The sequence below is a fragment of the Momordica charantia genome, assembly GCF_013281855.1.
Source record: "Momordica charantia cultivar OHB3-1 chromosome 3 unlocalized genomic scaffold, Mcharantia_2.0 BLBB01000003.1, whole genome shotgun sequence".
NCBI lineage: Eukaryota > Viridiplantae > Streptophyta > Magnoliopsida > Cucurbitales > Cucurbitaceae > Momordica > Momordica charantia.
In genome coordinates, this window is record NW_028275161.1 from 24014433 (window position 1) to 24031093 (window position 16661).

Genomic DNA, 16661 nt, shown 5'->3' on the forward strand with positions numbered 1-16661 from the left:
GAGAAACTCAATCTAGAAGTTTATACAGATGCAGATTATGCAGGATCGATAGATGATAGAAAATCCACTTATTGCTATTGTACTTTCTTAGGTGGGAACCTAGTGACATGGAGAAGTAAAAAACAAAATGTAGTTGTAAGATCAAGTTCATAAGTGGAATTTAGAGCAATGGTATTGGACATCTGCGAATTACTGTGGATAAAGATTATTTTAGAAGATTTGAAGATTCCATGGGAAGGGCCTATGAAACTTTATTGTGATAACAAGTCTGCCATCAGTATTGCACATAATCCAATCAACATGTTAGAACCAAGCATGTTGAAGTTGATAGACACTTCATAAAAGAGAAGTTAGATAGCGGCCTCATATGTACTCCATTTGTACCAACAAACAATCAAATAACAGATATTCTTACAAAAGGATTGAACAACAACAACTTTGAACATTTGGTTAACAAGTTGGGAATGGAAAATATTCATTCACCAGTTTGAGGGAGAGTGTTAAATTATATTTTATTTTATTTTATAGGTTTCCTATTTTATTTAGGTTAGGGTTTTCTTGTTCTAATAGGTAAGTGTTTCCTTATCCTAATAGGCAAAAATTTCTTTTTAGTTTCTTCTTTGTGACTGCTATTTATATAGCCTTGTATCAATCATTTGAAGTAATCAAGTAAGAATTATTTTCTTTTCTTATCAATTAACAAGGACTTTAGCGTACCATTAACCCATAGTAGACTTGACTTCGAAGAAAAAGCCGGCCCAAACAGTTGTTGAGATAGAATCTTCGAGACTTCAACATCGAAAACCTATGACAAATTGAACAAAAGAAGATGAGAACTCCAATGGGACATTGCAGAAGGACATTGAAACAACAAAGCCTTGAATTAGAGTTCCCTTTCTCCCTTTCCCTGTGGATTAGAGACCGATCTCTCAACAACAAAGCCTTGAATTAGAGTTGCCTTTTTCCGAGGGAGAAATTTGGAGAGCCCTAAGAGATTTGGGGACAAATAAGTCACCGGGCCTAGATGGATACACTGCAAAATTCTACAAAAAATTTTGGAACACTCTTAAGCCCGACGTCATGAGGGTGTTCCAAGATTTTTTTTAAGAATGGAATCATTAATGCCGGCGTCAATGAAACTTATATTTGCCTCATCTCAAAGAAGATTGATGTCCGAAGGGTTGGGGATTATAGGCCTATTAGTCTCACTTCTTGCCTATATAAGATAATTGCCAGAGTTCTATCCCAAAGGCTAAAACGCATGCTGCCCCACACTATTACCTCCGAACAATCAGCATTTTTAGCAGGGAGACAAATCTTCGATGCATCACTGATAGCTAATGAGCTTATTGAAGAATGGGACAGAAAGAATAGAAAAGGAGTGGTTATTAAACTTGACATTGAAAAGGCCTTCGACAAAGTTGATCGTCTTTTTCTTGACGAGGTCCTTGCAGCAAAAGGGTTTGGTACCAATTGGAGGAAATGGATTAGGGGATGCATCTCCTCAATAAACTACTCCGTCATCATCAATGGTCGTCCTCGGGTAAAGATTATTGCCTCTAGGGGCCTCCACCAAGGTGACCCCCTCCCACCTTCCTCTTTATCATGGTTATGGATGTCTTTAGTCGAATTATGTCTCAGGCTACAAAACACAACCTTATCAAAGGCTTTGACATGGGACACTCCTCTTTGGCTGTCCATCACCTTCAATTTGCAGATGAAACGATCCTATTCTCTCCTTTTGATGATCTCTCCCTCACTGGCTCACCAACATGTTCAACATTATCCGGTTTTTTGAGGAAGCTTCCGGAATCAACATAGACCACCAGAAATCGGAAATGTTAGGGTTTAATCTAGAGGACAATGTACTAAATTCAACTGCTGCAAAATTCTCATGTGTGGGTCATGGCCATCAATCTACCTTGGTCTTCCCTTACACGGGAAGAATAGGACCCTCTCCTTTTGGGATCCCCTGGTTGAGAGAGTTAGAAAGCAATTGAAATCATGGAAGAGTTCCTTTATCACCAAAGGTGGTTGTCATAGCCTTATCCAAGCCACTTTGTCAAACCTTCCCACGTATTATCTCTCTCTTTTCCCCATGTCGGCCAAGGTAGCTCACACATTATACAGCATCATCAACACCTTTCTTTGGAAAGGTTGCAACAAGAATAGTGGACTCCACCTTGTTAAACGGCGTAGCACTCAGCAACCGATCCAAGATGGGGGATTGGGTTTGACGAATATGAGATTGAAAAACAGAGTCCTCTTAGCAAAATGGTGTGGAGATATCCTTATCCAAGCAAAATGGTGTGAATATTTCCTTTATCATCAAAGGTGGTCGTCATACCCTTATCTAAGCCACTTTATCAAACCTTCCCATATATTATCTCTCTCTTTTCCCCCTGCCGGCCAAGGTAGCTCACACAATGGACAGCATCATCAATACCTTTCTTTGGAAAGATTGCAACGAGAATAGTGGACTCCACCTTGTTAAATGGCGTATCACTCAACAACCGATTCAAGATGGGGGACTGGATCTGACGAATATGAGATTGAAAAACAGAGTCCTCTTAGCAAAATAGTGTGGAGATATCCTTATCCAAGCAAAATGGTGTGAAAAGTAACTTTATCATGAAATGTGGTCGTCATACCCTTATCCAAGCCACTTTATCAAACCTTCCCACATATTATCTCTCTCTTTTCCCCATGCCGGCCAAGGGAGCTCACACAATGGACAACATCATCAATACCTTTCTTTGGAAAGGTTGCAATGAGAATAGTGGACTCCACCTTGTTAAACGGCGTATCACTCAACAACCGATCTAAGATGGGGGACTGGGTCTGACGAATATGAGATTGAAAAACAGAGTCCTCTCAGCAAAATGGCGTGGAGATATATAAAGGAAGATTCCAGCCTTTGGAACCAGGTGATTGAAGCAAAATATGGGAAAGCTACTTGGAATCTTCACCCTATTTCTACCTCCCTCTCCTCTGCTAAAGGTCCATGGAAGGCTTTTATCAAGACTCAGAAGCTGATTTTTGATCTGTTGGGCAACAAAATTAGGGATGGCAGCAGCATCTCCTGTTGGAGGACTCCTTGGTTGCTGGAAGAACCGCTGGCACAATATTTTCCCCTTCTTTTCAATCTAACACAGAAAACAGAGGCACCAATCAAGGATTTTTGGATGCCAGAAGCATCTCGTTGGAACCTGAGGCTGAGGAGAAATCTAAAGGACGATGAAATTGCTGAATTGACTACTCTCTCTTTCCAGCTAACAGATGTTCAACTAGGTATGGGAGATGACTTATTGTTTTGGAAATTGGAGCCTTACGGTCTTTTCTCCACAAGGTCTCTGATTAAAGACTTTTCGTCCTCCTTCCCAGGCTCTTCTCAACGGCTTTCCAAAGCAATCTAGCAGGACAAATACCCAAAAAAAGTGAAAATTTTTCTTTGGGAGCTTAGTCACCGTGCCATCAACACCAACGAAAAGCTTCAACGCCGGTTGCCATAATTGGCTATTTCACCACCGTGGTGCTCTATTTGTCAATCCAACTCACAACACCTTTTTGTCTCTTGCACCTTTGCTTCGGCTTTTTGGAATTTCCTATTTGGCTATTACACTTTTGGATGGTCCACAGCCTTACCAAATGATCCTGCCCCTCTCATCGAGTTCACCTTAGCTGGACATCCCTTTAAAAAACAAAAGAAACAGCTTTGGTGGACCTTTATTCGAGCTTTTCTTTGGATCATATGGGGTGAACGAAACCGAAGAACTTTCAACGACAAGCGCCAACCTTTTGAGAGGCTTTTTGATGCTATAGTTTACGGTGTTGTATCTTGGTGTAAATGGTCTCCTATGTTTCATCGCTATAGCTACTCTTCCCTTCTAGTTAATTAGAAGTGCTTGTAATTCCAATCTTTGGGTTTTGGTAATTTCATACATCAATTGAATTGTTTCTTCTACCAAAAAGAAAAAAAAAAAAACTTTTTAAGCATATAATTGTATGGGCATAATTGATCTTGGTTAGTTTATAAAATCTAATTTAGAAAATTTATGAGTGAGGTTTTGAAAATTGCAAATTGTAAAGAAAATATTCTTCGGACGAATGTTTGTACAACTTTTTTGTGGATAGTAGTTTGATTAGAAAGGAATAGGAGAATTTTAGAAAAACAAAGAGAAATGGAGTCTCTGACCGGTTATCCCTCTTGTAACTCGTAGGTTTTTTCCATTGATGAAATGATTTAGTTTATAAAGAAAATGTAAAAGAAGACAACTTTGGATCTATGGTATTGTTGCAGTTTCGTGGGAAGTCCAGCTGGAATATAATAAAAGTCTTCCACTATAAGATGATGCATTATATATAAATATGCATTTTAGCTTTTACAGCCTCTTGTAGTGTGTATATTTTCACTTCAATCAGTCTTTCAATTAAAACTTAAACAATCTTTTAAGTCAAAGATGGTGGAAATGTATGAATAAATTCAAAAGCAATTAAAAGATATCTACTATAGTGAACGTGTTAAGGATCCCATATCAAAACGATCCAGGGACCTAATAAGGTGTATGAGATACATGAGATACTCTTCTCATTACCGATTAGTTTTGAGATTTGAACTCCATAATATTGATATGGTATGAGAGCTCAACAAGTTCAAATGAGCATCTGGTTCAAAAATAAGATCCGGCCTAGATTGACCTGGCTCTTTGAGGGAGCATATTAAAAATCTCACATCGAAAGAGTCAAGGGACCTAATAAGGTTTATAATCCGATGAATATTAATAGAACGTGCCCTTGTTATGTCTCTCTGACTCGCCCACTTTCTATGGTTAGAAAATTTATGACATTTATTATGAATGAATTTGGAAGTATGCCATTTTCCTCTTGGTCACCCTGGGTGAGAAAGATCTAAAATCATTTGAGGGCCTCTTACAGTTTATCTTTATGTTTCCTTGTGATCAGAATCTCTCCCAGCTTGCATCCATCAATTATGACCTGCTTTCTAAGGGTTTGAAGGATGATCCTCCCAATCATGATGTATGAATGTGTTAATCCTCGTGGAACTGCCAAATGCTTTCAGCCGATTGGTTCGGTGTTCTTCCTTGTTTTGTACATGTACATGTAAGTTTTTCTTAACTTCCATTTCCTGTACGTGCTTTTACTACTTTATTTGTGAGTGGTGGAGTGATTTGATCATCTTTGCAACTGCAGAGACAGAAATATCTTAGAGGCTAAATCTGGTTCGGGGATGCTCTCTTTCGAATTATAGGCGACGTCTTCAAACCATGTGGCCTTCAATTTTCCTTTTTTTTTTTCCCTGTTCATTACGTTTTACTGCTCTCTTCTCCACCCTCACCCCACCATGAGTTGAGAACTTCAATATTTCATTGTTTAAATGGGTCCCATAACCGGTGTACCTTTTTTTCTTTGAAAATCCGTATATTTATGTTTTTAAATTATATATTATGTATCAACGAGAAGCTTCATTCTGTACAGCATTTTCTTCAGATCCACACTGATCATTTTGGTGTAGGATGACGGTAGGGTGTTATTTCAGTATCCGAAGGTATTTGTCTCTTTTATGACTGCAGTTATGCTCCAAAACAATATATAATTTGTGCGCAGAAGTTGAACTACTCTAAATGATTGAAATAGCTCATTTCTGAAAGGTATACCGATTAGGACGTGGTAATTGGGCTCAATACCCTGGCAGAATGATATTCGTTAAAATACCGACAAATAAAAACTCAGGTTTGGCTGCCCCCATCTTGACAAATATTTACTCTTTTCTTCTGTCCATGAAAAATAACATAGAACTAGAACATGAGCTTTTTGTGAATTTCTTAACAATTTGCAATGAACTCTTTGGGCTTATTAATTTAACCAAACAATTCCTAGATGGGAATATTTCAGTGGCACGCAGGAATATTTTGAAGTCACTATTTACTTCTTGTACCAGTCCAGGAAAGTTTGGGATGAGCCAAACTGGATTGATCTAGAGAAGTCTGGGATGAACCTGGTCCGCTCTTCTCCATTCAAGAAATGATTTCCTGGACCATCTTGGACTTCCCTGTATTTGTTTGGCATGGTTTCATTTTCGTCTTTCTTTTAACACCAACTTTTGAAGGATGGATGAAGTTGCAGACACCATGGACCATGCAAAAGTTGCAGGAGTGGAGTGGGATCGTGGAGGAAACATACTGATGTTCCTCCATCTTGGCGTTCTTCCAATTTTTCAACTTTATGTTCTCACATTCAATGGGCTTGACGGCAACTGATATATAAATGAAGAGAAGCTTGCGAATTCTAGTGCAACTGTCGTGGAAGCAAAAGGGCTTAGGAAGCTCCAGTTCAAAAGCCTATGACGTTCGAGATAACCTTGCTTTTAGAGTGGGAAGGTTGCAAAGATGGCAAACGTAATTTAGCAAGAGAAATGGCATTTTGCGTTAAAATGAAAATTCTGGGCATTCTACCCTATTACTCACTCAAGATCCCATATGTGTTATCCACGAATGGATGTTCCTACTGCAATTCTCCGGCAGCAGAGAATATATCAACATAAATTCAGTTCGTCTGTAATCTAATCCTATCCACATAACGCGCACTTTCTTATACTTTCTTCAGACTCACTTCTAACACCGAGCAAAAACTCAAACTGCTTGATATTAAATATCCGTTGACACGTCAACATTTCCATTGACATGTTTACATTGACATTGACATGAGATAAATCGACATTTCTATCATAGTACAAAAGATTGACAAAATATGAAAAATATCAATAAAATGTCACTAATATATACATAATATTAATATAAATCATTTTGAACTTATTTAGAAATAGAAAATTGTTTATTTGTTAATTTTAATATTTTTTATGATTTTTTAATTTCTCTAACTTTTACAGACATATTCATCAACATCGATATTTTATTAACATTTTAATGAAATTAAGACCTTGACATTTTCATCGACATTCGTCATTTAAAACCTTGCTCTTAATCATACTCTTTTTCCACTTTTCCTTCTACATTTATTTAGTTATTATTATTATTATTATTATTTTTGTAATTAGCACATTCGATTGCATGTAATAAACATATAGCTATTGTTTTTCTTGAGCCAAGATTAAATACTTTTTTGGGGGCATAGTTCAACTCTGAAACTACAGAACTTGATGAACTAACCTTCTACTGGGAGGTCGTGGTAATCTTTTGCTACTTTCTCTAGATTAGGAAAAGAAAAAAAGAAAAATTCTTGTCAATAAACTAATCCACACATTGAGTGGTCGTTGTAAACTTGTAGTATGATATTTTGGATTCTGCATTTATCCCTTCAAGTTGACATCCTGGTCCTTGTATTGGTTCCCTTTGAGATGTATGCTCATTGGTAGTACATGAACTATGTGGTATTTTTAAAAGGACCATGATTTATATTTGTCTAATCATCATTCTTCAAAGAAGAGGTGAAATATAATAAACATAAAAATAACTCTATTCAAAATCTTAGTTGTTGATATTGCATCAACAATAGACTGGGGTAGTGGCTCGGTGGGACCTATTTTGTGAGAACTAGAGACAAATGACTCCAAACAAGATTAAGAAAGTAAACAAGTTGATGCACCTTACTGTTTTAAAATTTTATCCTTGTTTCAAAATTCGTCTTATATTTTCAAATGTTCTTTTAGTTTGAAAATTTTTAGGCAGAAAAATTAATGAATAGCTGAAAGCATAATCATAAGGGAGCTTGATGGGAAAAAAAAAATTCTCCAAAAAATTGTTTGCAAATACGAGCAACAAAATTCCTTACGTAATTTAGACGGAATGCTAGAATGCTAAGGAAGAGCAAAAATCCGTATTGGAAGCTTAGAAGAAGATATATAATATTTAAAAATGTTGAAAACAGCAGAGAATATTTTTAGATTTGGTTTGATATATCGATAATATTTTAGACGGATATTATGTTAAGTTTTATTAAAACGTTTTAGCACATTTGAATAAATCAAATTGTAACAACCCGTATTTTCCAATATGGTCATTCTGACAAAATACGGAAGCGTAAACAACTAATCACTAAATTAACGGAAAGACTTCTTTATTTAATACGATACTATGACAAAAGATAAGGACAAGTCCAACTTTAACAAAAAAAAAAAAAACCTACACTATAATAAAGCCAAAGAATAACTACCAGTGGGAAGTTGCATTATTTGGGTAGCCTACGGAACCTATGTGGTTACCCGTCGGTAACACCAAATCAATCAGAAGCTTCTATCAGAGTTGTCGAATTAATATCGACCAGAACAGAGTTGTCGAAATAATATCGACCAGAACAGAATTACTTAAGTGTGAGGCCATGTGAGTGAATAACACACACATGAATCTTCATTGCCAAGGAATGTCAAACCACAAAAGTGCCTTCCCACAAATAAGCCAAAACAAAAATCCATCAATTCCAAATTAGGCTACTACCCCAAATAAGCAAAACGTTCCTCAAAACAAAATCATGGCATATCCGGATAGCCCTATGAAATCAATCAAAATATCTTTCAAATAAAATGCAAAACAAATACTTACTTTCAATATTAAATTAATTCAAAACATTGAAATAATTTAAAACAAACTTTATCAATCCTCCAAAAGATGATTTCAAATATTTCACAAATAAACAAAATATCAATTTCAAACCTTTAAATACATTTAAACAAAACTTTATCAAATCATTTAAGAATACTTCAAATACTTTGCAAATAAACATAATTTCAATTGCCAAATTAGTTTTCAAATCCATAATACAACTTCAATTTCATATGCAAGATATCAATTTCAAATCTTCCTATCAAATCCAAAATACATTTTAGTTTTTGAAATATGACAAATCACTTACAACACTTTTCGGAGGGATACGGTAAATTATTTACAATATTTTTTCGAAGGGATATGACAAATTACTTACAATACTTTTTTGAAGGGATATGACAAATTAGTTACCTCTTTCAGAAATCATACGAATCTAATTTACTTCTTCCTTGGTAGTTGTCAACTTAGAGGCCTACAAACAACCAATATCCAAAATCAATTCTTAAATCCTATCCGAGGATTTAAAATTCAACCAATTACTAACCCAAATCTTATCTACATAATTTTCTCATTCAAAACACTTTTTTAAGCAAAGTATAGATTTGGGGCTACAAAACCAGATCTGAAAACTAGGTTAAAAAACCTCTAAATTCAACAATAACAAATTTTAAAATTAGAAGAATCGATATAAATCAATACAACTAAATTTACAAAAAGTTTCTCAATAAAACCAGCTTAAAAACGTTCTAAACAATTGAAAATTTGGGAATTTTAAATCTGAAAAATTTTCTATTTTATAAAATAAAACTTCCAAAAATTTTCCATAAAACAATTAACAATTTACTAATTTTTATAGAAAAATCAGATCTGAAAAACCGTATATAAAACTTTTAAAACTTGGTAAAAACATATAATTTTTCATGTAAAAATCATAACAACAAACTATAATTTACAGGATACAAATAGATAAACTTTTTATGCAAAAAGAGTCTCAAAATAGCCAAAAAATAATCTCATAAACAAAAAGATTCAAACCAAAAATTCTGGAAAATTTTGAGGGCAAAAGTCCTTAAAATCATTTATTCTAAAAAAACAAAGACCTCAAAACTTTTCCCAATAAAAGAACTACAAATCAAAAAAAATAAAACTAAAACAATGAGAAGAAAATCTTACCGATCTTTGAGAGAAAATATCAAACTCTTCTTCCTTTCTTTTCTTTTCCTCCTTGAGAGAAAACTAGGTCTAACAGTTTAAGAAAATAAAACCTAAGGTTTAAGGGCTTTTATAACAAACCCTTATGAATCCTTATTTAAAAAGGATAATAAAAAGATAAAGATTTAATAAAACTCTTTCTTTTTATTTTTTTTAAATTCTAAGAACAAATTATCTTTTAAAAATAATTTCTAAAACAAAAAAGGTTTATCTTTGAGAAAATAAAAGAAAATAACTAAAAAAATAATAATTTAAATATATATATATTTATATATATATATTTTTTGGTTGTTACACAAATATTGAACTAATCTAAAAGAATCTGATCTTGGTGGCAATGTAAAAACAAAAGGGTAACTTTTGTAAAGCTCATTGTTGCTGTATTTATGGTAGAGTACAAGAAAATATTGGGAAAAATATACTTTTTGGCTTGAGGTTTGAGCTGGATATCTATTGTTCAAAATGATCCCTAAATTAATTTGACCGTTACTTGACTAACGGAAGAATGGTGTGGTAAAATGAGGTGATAAATTTTAAATGAGTTGTCAACTTTTATTAATTTTATATTTATTTCTAGATTAGGTGGCTTTTTATTTTTTATTTTTTATTTTTCCGTTCTCTTCCTCTTCCTCTTGTATGACTGGGTGTTGTTGGTTGACCTCATTTTTGCAAAAAAAAAAAAGAAAAGAAAAAAACACATCCATTGAAGTGAATGTTCACCTTCAGAACACATTTCTGCATTCATACTCAAAAACTCCAAAAAGATCTCACATAAAAAAAACAGTGAACACACACTAGAGACGGAAAACAGAGAAAAAGCAAAAAAGAACTCCAAAACATTTGGAGAAAACAACGCACTTGAATCTTGAGAAACTCTTCTTTACTCATAGCTACAAGTTATTAGAGCTTATTACTCATCTTTATATTCTGTTAAGTAGTTAAATAGTTGGTTTACTTTCTATTAATCAGTTTGCATATTTCTTGGCCTATATATATGACCAAGTATAGCATTAATAAAGTTATGCAAAGACTTTATTTACTCTCATGATACTAATACAAGTCAAACACAGAGATTTAAAAAAGCAAAAGGAAAGTAAGAGAGAGATGGGGATGGAGAATAATAGATCTGGGAAATGAAAAAGTAGGAGAAAACAGAGGGGAGAATGAGAAGGAAGAGGAAACCGATGGAGAGTTATGGCCAATCCTCCAATCCCATCTCCCAAATCGATTCCGTTGTTGTATCTAACAAAAAAAACTACTAGAGGACATTAGAAAACAATTTAATTCAATTAAAAATATATTTTATTAAAAAGATAAAATAGATTTAAATCTATTTTAATATATTAATTCTATTTTGATTCTCAAACTTTTAAAATATATACTTAAACCCTAAACTTTAAAAAAATAATCACAGGCTTTTAGTTTTTGAAGCTTCAATGGATAACTATTTTGGTTGTTAATATTATTTCATCACCTAATTTCTACCCGCTCAATAATATTTTTCATTCTTTTTTTTCTTGTTCAAATACATGTCAACATTAACCTGGTAAAACATATCCTTGAAGCCGCGTTAACTATTTGTTAAAAGCAATGTATTAAATATTCGTCGACATTTCTATGTATCAATGAGTTCGATATCGATATAAAGACTAAATTGACATTTCCACATTATTGCAAAAAAATCGTCAAAAATATCAACAAAATATAACTAATATAGACATAAAATTAACAATAATTATTTTTAACTCATTTAGAAAGGATGAAATGCTTATTTATTAATTTAAATATTTAAGTACAAAATTCTTATTTTTATAATCTTTTTAGAAATATCTATCGGCATCGTCATTTTATCAACACTTCTATGAACTTTTTTTTTTATATCCGTGTGTCCGGGCCAGCTTGCGCGCACCTCGATTATTCACGGGCCAACCGTCTGACCCTACTACATTTGGTTGACAAAGAAACTCGTAGGATATTAAATCCTAGGTAGGTGGCCACCATAGTTTGAACTCATTCCCTCTAAGTCCTTTGCTATTTACATTGGCTCTCATTTTATTGATATTGATATTTAAAACCTTGGTTAAAAGTAAAATAACAGTAAAAACAAAAAGTTATTATTATTTTTTTTTTTTGAGTTCGGGCCTAAAATAAAGATTATGAAAGTTCGACCGACAATATAATAATCTAAAAAATTTAGAAAAACTAAAATAAAGTTTGGCAAAAAAAAATTTTTGTCTCTAAGGTTTGAGGTAGATGTCTATTTGGTCCCTAGGTGTCAACTTGATCCTAAAGTTTTAAAATAAACATTTTGGTCTCTGAAATTTGACAAATAATTCTATATGATCCCTGATTTTTTTATATTGTTAATTAACTAATATTAAAATGACGTGGCAAATTGCAATAAAATTATTTATTCTAATTATTGATGTGGCAAATTATATTAATTAAATGATATATGTTTAGTTGATGGTACTTTCTCTCTCCTCTCCTCATCTCTCCCTCCCTCCTTCTCGTCGTCCGCCATTTATATTAGACATATATCATTTAATTAATATAATTTACCGCATAAGCAATTACAATAAATAATTTAATTGCAATTTGCCACATCATTTTAATATTAGTTAATTAACCGTAAAAAAAAAAATCAAGGACCTTTAGAACTATTTCTCAAACTTCAAGGACCAAATTAAACACTTATCTCAAACGACTAAAAGTGTTCATTTTGAAATTTTAGATACTAAGTAAACACATACCTCAAACCTCAATAACCAAAAATATATTTTGCCCAATAAAGTTTGAACCAATAAACTTAACAAACTAGTATCTAAAAGAAATAAAAAGAAAATATGTATTCTATAAATTTGAAGTGTTAAAAAATTTACTCACAACGGTCAAGATATGCATTTATTAGCAAACAGTGGATTGGTTTGGTGTTGTGTCATCTTGGCATATTTGAAATTATAGTAGCTATTGCTAACCGCTGTGGCTGTTCTAGTTCGAATTCTGCTCCATGATACATTCTAAAAACAACAATAATAAAAAAAATACACATACACAGTACACTATACACCACTTTGATGTGTTTTGAATCAACACATATCAATCAAAGCATCGCAAGTTAGTTGACGAAATAAGTGAGAAGCGAATGAAAGGGCAGATGCAGTACTACATTCTAATTACACAATAACCTTAACTATCACAATCACATCGCCATCACCCTACAAAACAATACAACACAAAGCACATGCACGCAAATTACAAGGATGACTAGTTAATCAGCTACTACAACGAAAAATTGGCCAAAGGGATCTAACATTTGGAAAGAAAAAGGTAAAACCACGGCAAAAACTAAACTAGGGACCAAATGACTCGTCAACGTCGTGTTGCTGGGGATTAGAATGGGAGGAAGGGCATAACCCCTCAATGCGACTCGTCACTTCATACATTGAAGGCCGTCTATCTGGATACCGTGCCGCACAGTCCAGAGCGAGCTCTAACATTTGAACCATCTCCTCCTCAACACTCAGCAGTTCAACATCGAAAACTTCCGACCTCCACTCCTCTTGTACCACTGATTGCACCCATCTTGGTAGGTCCACCCCTTCCTCATTCAAAACTGCATGACTGGGAGCTTTTCCCGTCAAAAGCTCCAGCAGCAAGACGCCAAAGCTATATACATCTGCCTTTTGCGATACCTTCCGAGGATCTGTCACCTCCGGTGCACGATAGCCCGCAACTCTGTTAGGACTGGAGGGTGGGCCAACCAATTGCGCTAGGCCAAAATCAGAGACTCGGGCATTGTAGGATTTTGTGAGCAAAACGTTGGATGACTTTATGTTCCCATGGGAAACATCTGGGCCTTGAGAATGCAAGTACTTGATGCCACGGGCAACCCCATATGCAATTTCAGACCTTATATCCCAGTTCAGTGGAGTCTTACCAGCTCCTTTGTTACCTATAGAAAAATAAATAAACAAAGGGGCAACATACAAGTAAAAAAGATGAGAGCATAGTACCTTTCTAAATATGCAGGCTTTTAAATTCATTGCAATTGAAACACTTTCATTTGACAAGAAGAAATTTTCCATGTATTTGATGACCAAATAACCTTTAGATGGTGACAAATGCATTAATCGGCATAAATTAGGAGTGCAATCAGTCAGTCAACTATGACACTATTTCCCTCAATATGTGGTAGACAATCGAAGTAGGCAAAATTTGAGGCGAAGACAATGAAGGTCAAAAACATCGGAATGCCACTCATGGAGATGCAAAAGAAAAAACAAAGGCATAAAAGGCTCCTCGGAACCTTTGAGGAATTATAATCATTCAGTCCAATTTCCGGTACTTAAATTGCAGTGAAGTAAGAGTTGCAATGGAAAAAAAAAAAAGAAAAAAAACTATATCCAAGAAAAGAAGACAGGATGACTCATTGGTAAAAGGAAGTAGGAAGCAGAAAAATCGCTTACCATGGAGAAGAGCAGATAAGCTTCCCATAGGCATGTAATCATGGACCAGAAGCTTCTCGTCAACGCTGTAATAATAAGCTCTAAGAGGAACCAAATTTTCATGATCCATGGCTCCCACTGCATCAATTTTCTCCCTGAATTCTGTCGCAGAAATGTTCACATCCTTCAATCTCTTTACAGCCACGACAGGCCCAATCTCCAGGACTGCTTTGTAAGCTGTTCCAAAGGTTCCCTTACCCAACACTTCTGCTGAAGCCCTCAACAAATCCTCCAAATCAAACACCCTTGCTGCATTACCGAAGAATACCAACTTGTTTGCACCAGCAGTGTTATCAATTACTTCGCCTTTCCTTCTCTGAACCATTGTAGTAGCTGCTACCGCTGCAGAGTGGCCAGTTTCAGAACTCCTACCATTCTCTTCGCAAGCCGGCTTCTCAAGGGTTGCGATGTCCACAGTACTCGTCTTCTGGCTGCTCTTCTTCCGGCAAGAAAACATCAAAATCATACAAAACAAAATGAAACTCAACACAGACCCCATCACGATCCCACCCACGGCTCCCCCAGATAGCTTTTTATTTCTCTTGTTCTCGTCAACATCAATATCCACGGTGAGTGGTGCTATAACATTTGTAGAGCAAGCCTGAAGGGGACGCCCGCAAAGTTGGTTACCACTGAAAGCAGTAGAGGGAAATGACTGCAAACGACGGGGAACCGAGCCATTGAGAAAGTTGTCGGTAACATTGAACTGCTCGAGGTTGGGGAGGTTTAAATCCGGTATTGAGCCAATAAGCCGATTTTTCTCAAGGAACAGGGTCTTCAACCGCAGGAGTCTGTCGAAACCCGGAGCAAGGACGCCAGAGAAGTTGTTGGAAGCCAGATTAAGGCGTACAAGGTCAAGAAATTGGAAAACAAACTCGGGAATGTGACCAGAAAATCTATTGCCCTGCAAGTAGAGGTTGCGAAGACTAGTACATGCAGCGAGATCTGAAGGCAGCTGACCGGTCAATGCGTTGAGTCTAAGACTCAGAGTGCGAAGATTGGTCAAATTTCCAAAAATTCCAGCGGGTAATTGGCCCGAGAGAGAAAACCCCGGTAAACGGAGCACAGTAACGCGGCTTCCCTCGCACTTTACCCCAGTCCAGGAGCAGGGGCTTTCATCAGTTGCATTCCACAGCTCAGTGGTTCGGCCACCCACAGCTGTACGAAGAGCTAGAAGGGAAGCTCTATCAGAGCTCAGATCTGATTGAACGCGGGGAATGACGGAAATAAAGGGCATAAGCCAAAGCAAAAGGTAAAGCTTCTCTACATATTGAGGCTGCATGTTATGGAGTTATGAAGAAAACCCACATGAGATTCTAAAAAATGGTGTGTGCTGGGCTATGGGTTCTGAAATTAGCTCAAAATGCAGTTAATCCCATGGTTAGGGTTGAGTTGAAGGAGAACAGTACACACCACAGTTCAAGAGTGAAAGGAGAATGGTACACAGTTCGAGAGCGCTGCGTTGCACTATCTTCCATCGTCACACTATCTCCTTCTTAAACTGCTTTTGTTCTTTTTTCTTTTTTCTTTTTTTTTTTGTTTTAAAAAATTAAGCCAATAAAACTACTTATGTTATTAGCTAAATCCTTTTCCATATTGGTAAAAAAGTCCATTCTTTTGAATTTTGTAAATATGAGAAATTATTTGAATTCTTAAGATTTTTTATTATTCTAGTTTTATTCTTTTTCTCGCCAATATAGTTAATATGGGGTACATCAATGTATATCAATATATATATTTAGTATAAAGTACATCGAGTTATTAATTAATATACCTGGTATAAAATACATAAAAGTATATCAGTTATATCTAATATACCTAGTACGAATTATATCAAAATATATCAATTATAGATGATATACCAAATATGAAGTACTTTAGGTATGACTAATATACCTAGTATGTACTTTCATTTCTAGTATATGCATCAAGGTATATAAGTTATGGTTGGTATTCCAACTATAATTGAAGGATACACTATCACCGATATACTTACATGTACTGCATACTAGGTATGTCAATTATAATTGATGTACTTTAATATATTTCTATACCAGCTATAATTGATCTACTTTGATGTATTACATATACTAGGTATATACCCTATAATTAATACACTATTACTCTATACTAGGTATGTTAGCAACAAAATCGATACACCTCACCATACTAAGTATATCAGTTATAACTGATACACCTTAATGTATTTCATACTATATATATATATATATATGTTTTATCAAGAAATTGACAAACTCCGCTAACGTCTACTTGGAAGGAAGATGACCTGGATGACGAGCTAAAGAGATGTCGAGCAGGGAACCAGCAAAACAGAACACACTCCGATGTCAAAGTCAATAGC

The 16661-nt window shown here is 35.0% G+C and overlaps 2 protein-coding genes across 4 annotated transcripts in view; one reads left to right on the forward strand and one right to left on the reverse strand.

The window, feature by feature from the left end:
• Positions 1 to 5590, forward strand: part of LOC111008863 (Protein kinase superfamily protein) — a 44725-nt gene extending 39135 nt beyond the window's left edge. For 2 of the 3 annotated variants that reach the window (XM_088121976.1, XM_088121977.1), the window contains 2 exons: positions 4963 to 5121; positions 5212 to 5590. In XM_088121976.1, the coding sequence (XP_087978102.1) occupies positions 4963 to 4994 (32 nt within the window). In that variant the 3' untranslated portion in view covers positions 4995 to 5121; positions 5212 to 5590. Of the gene's footprint in view, positions 1 to 4962; positions 5122 to 5211 lie in introns of those variants that run through there. The other variant, XM_088121975.1, reaches the window with a different exon arrangement.
• Positions 5591 to 12890: 7300 nt separating this feature from the next.
• Positions 12891 to 15785, reverse strand: LOC111008868 (putative inactive receptor kinase At1g48480). The gene is made up of 2 exons (XM_022281720.2): positions 14261 to 15785; positions 12891 to 13746 (listed from the first exon to the last, which is right to left on the reverse strand). Exons 1-2 carry the CDS (start codon positions 15579 to 15581, stop codon positions 13145 to 13147), a joined length of 1923 nt encoding a protein of 640 aa, XP_022137412.1. The 5' UTR covers positions 15582 to 15785; the 3' UTR covers positions 12891 to 13144.
• Between the last annotated feature and the right edge of the window lie 876 nt (positions 15786 to 16661).

Bases quoted from the DNA above. Each gene is read 5' to 3' on its own strand.
- LOC111008868 (XM_022281720.2), bottom strand. From the start codon at position 15,581: ATGCAGCCTCAATATGTAGAGAAGCTTTACCTTTTGCTTTGGCTTATG. The intron at 13,747-14,260 runs GTAAGCGATTTT...ATTTTTCTATAG, and splicing joins CTTATCTGCTCTTCTCCATG to GTAACAAAGGAGCTGGTAAG.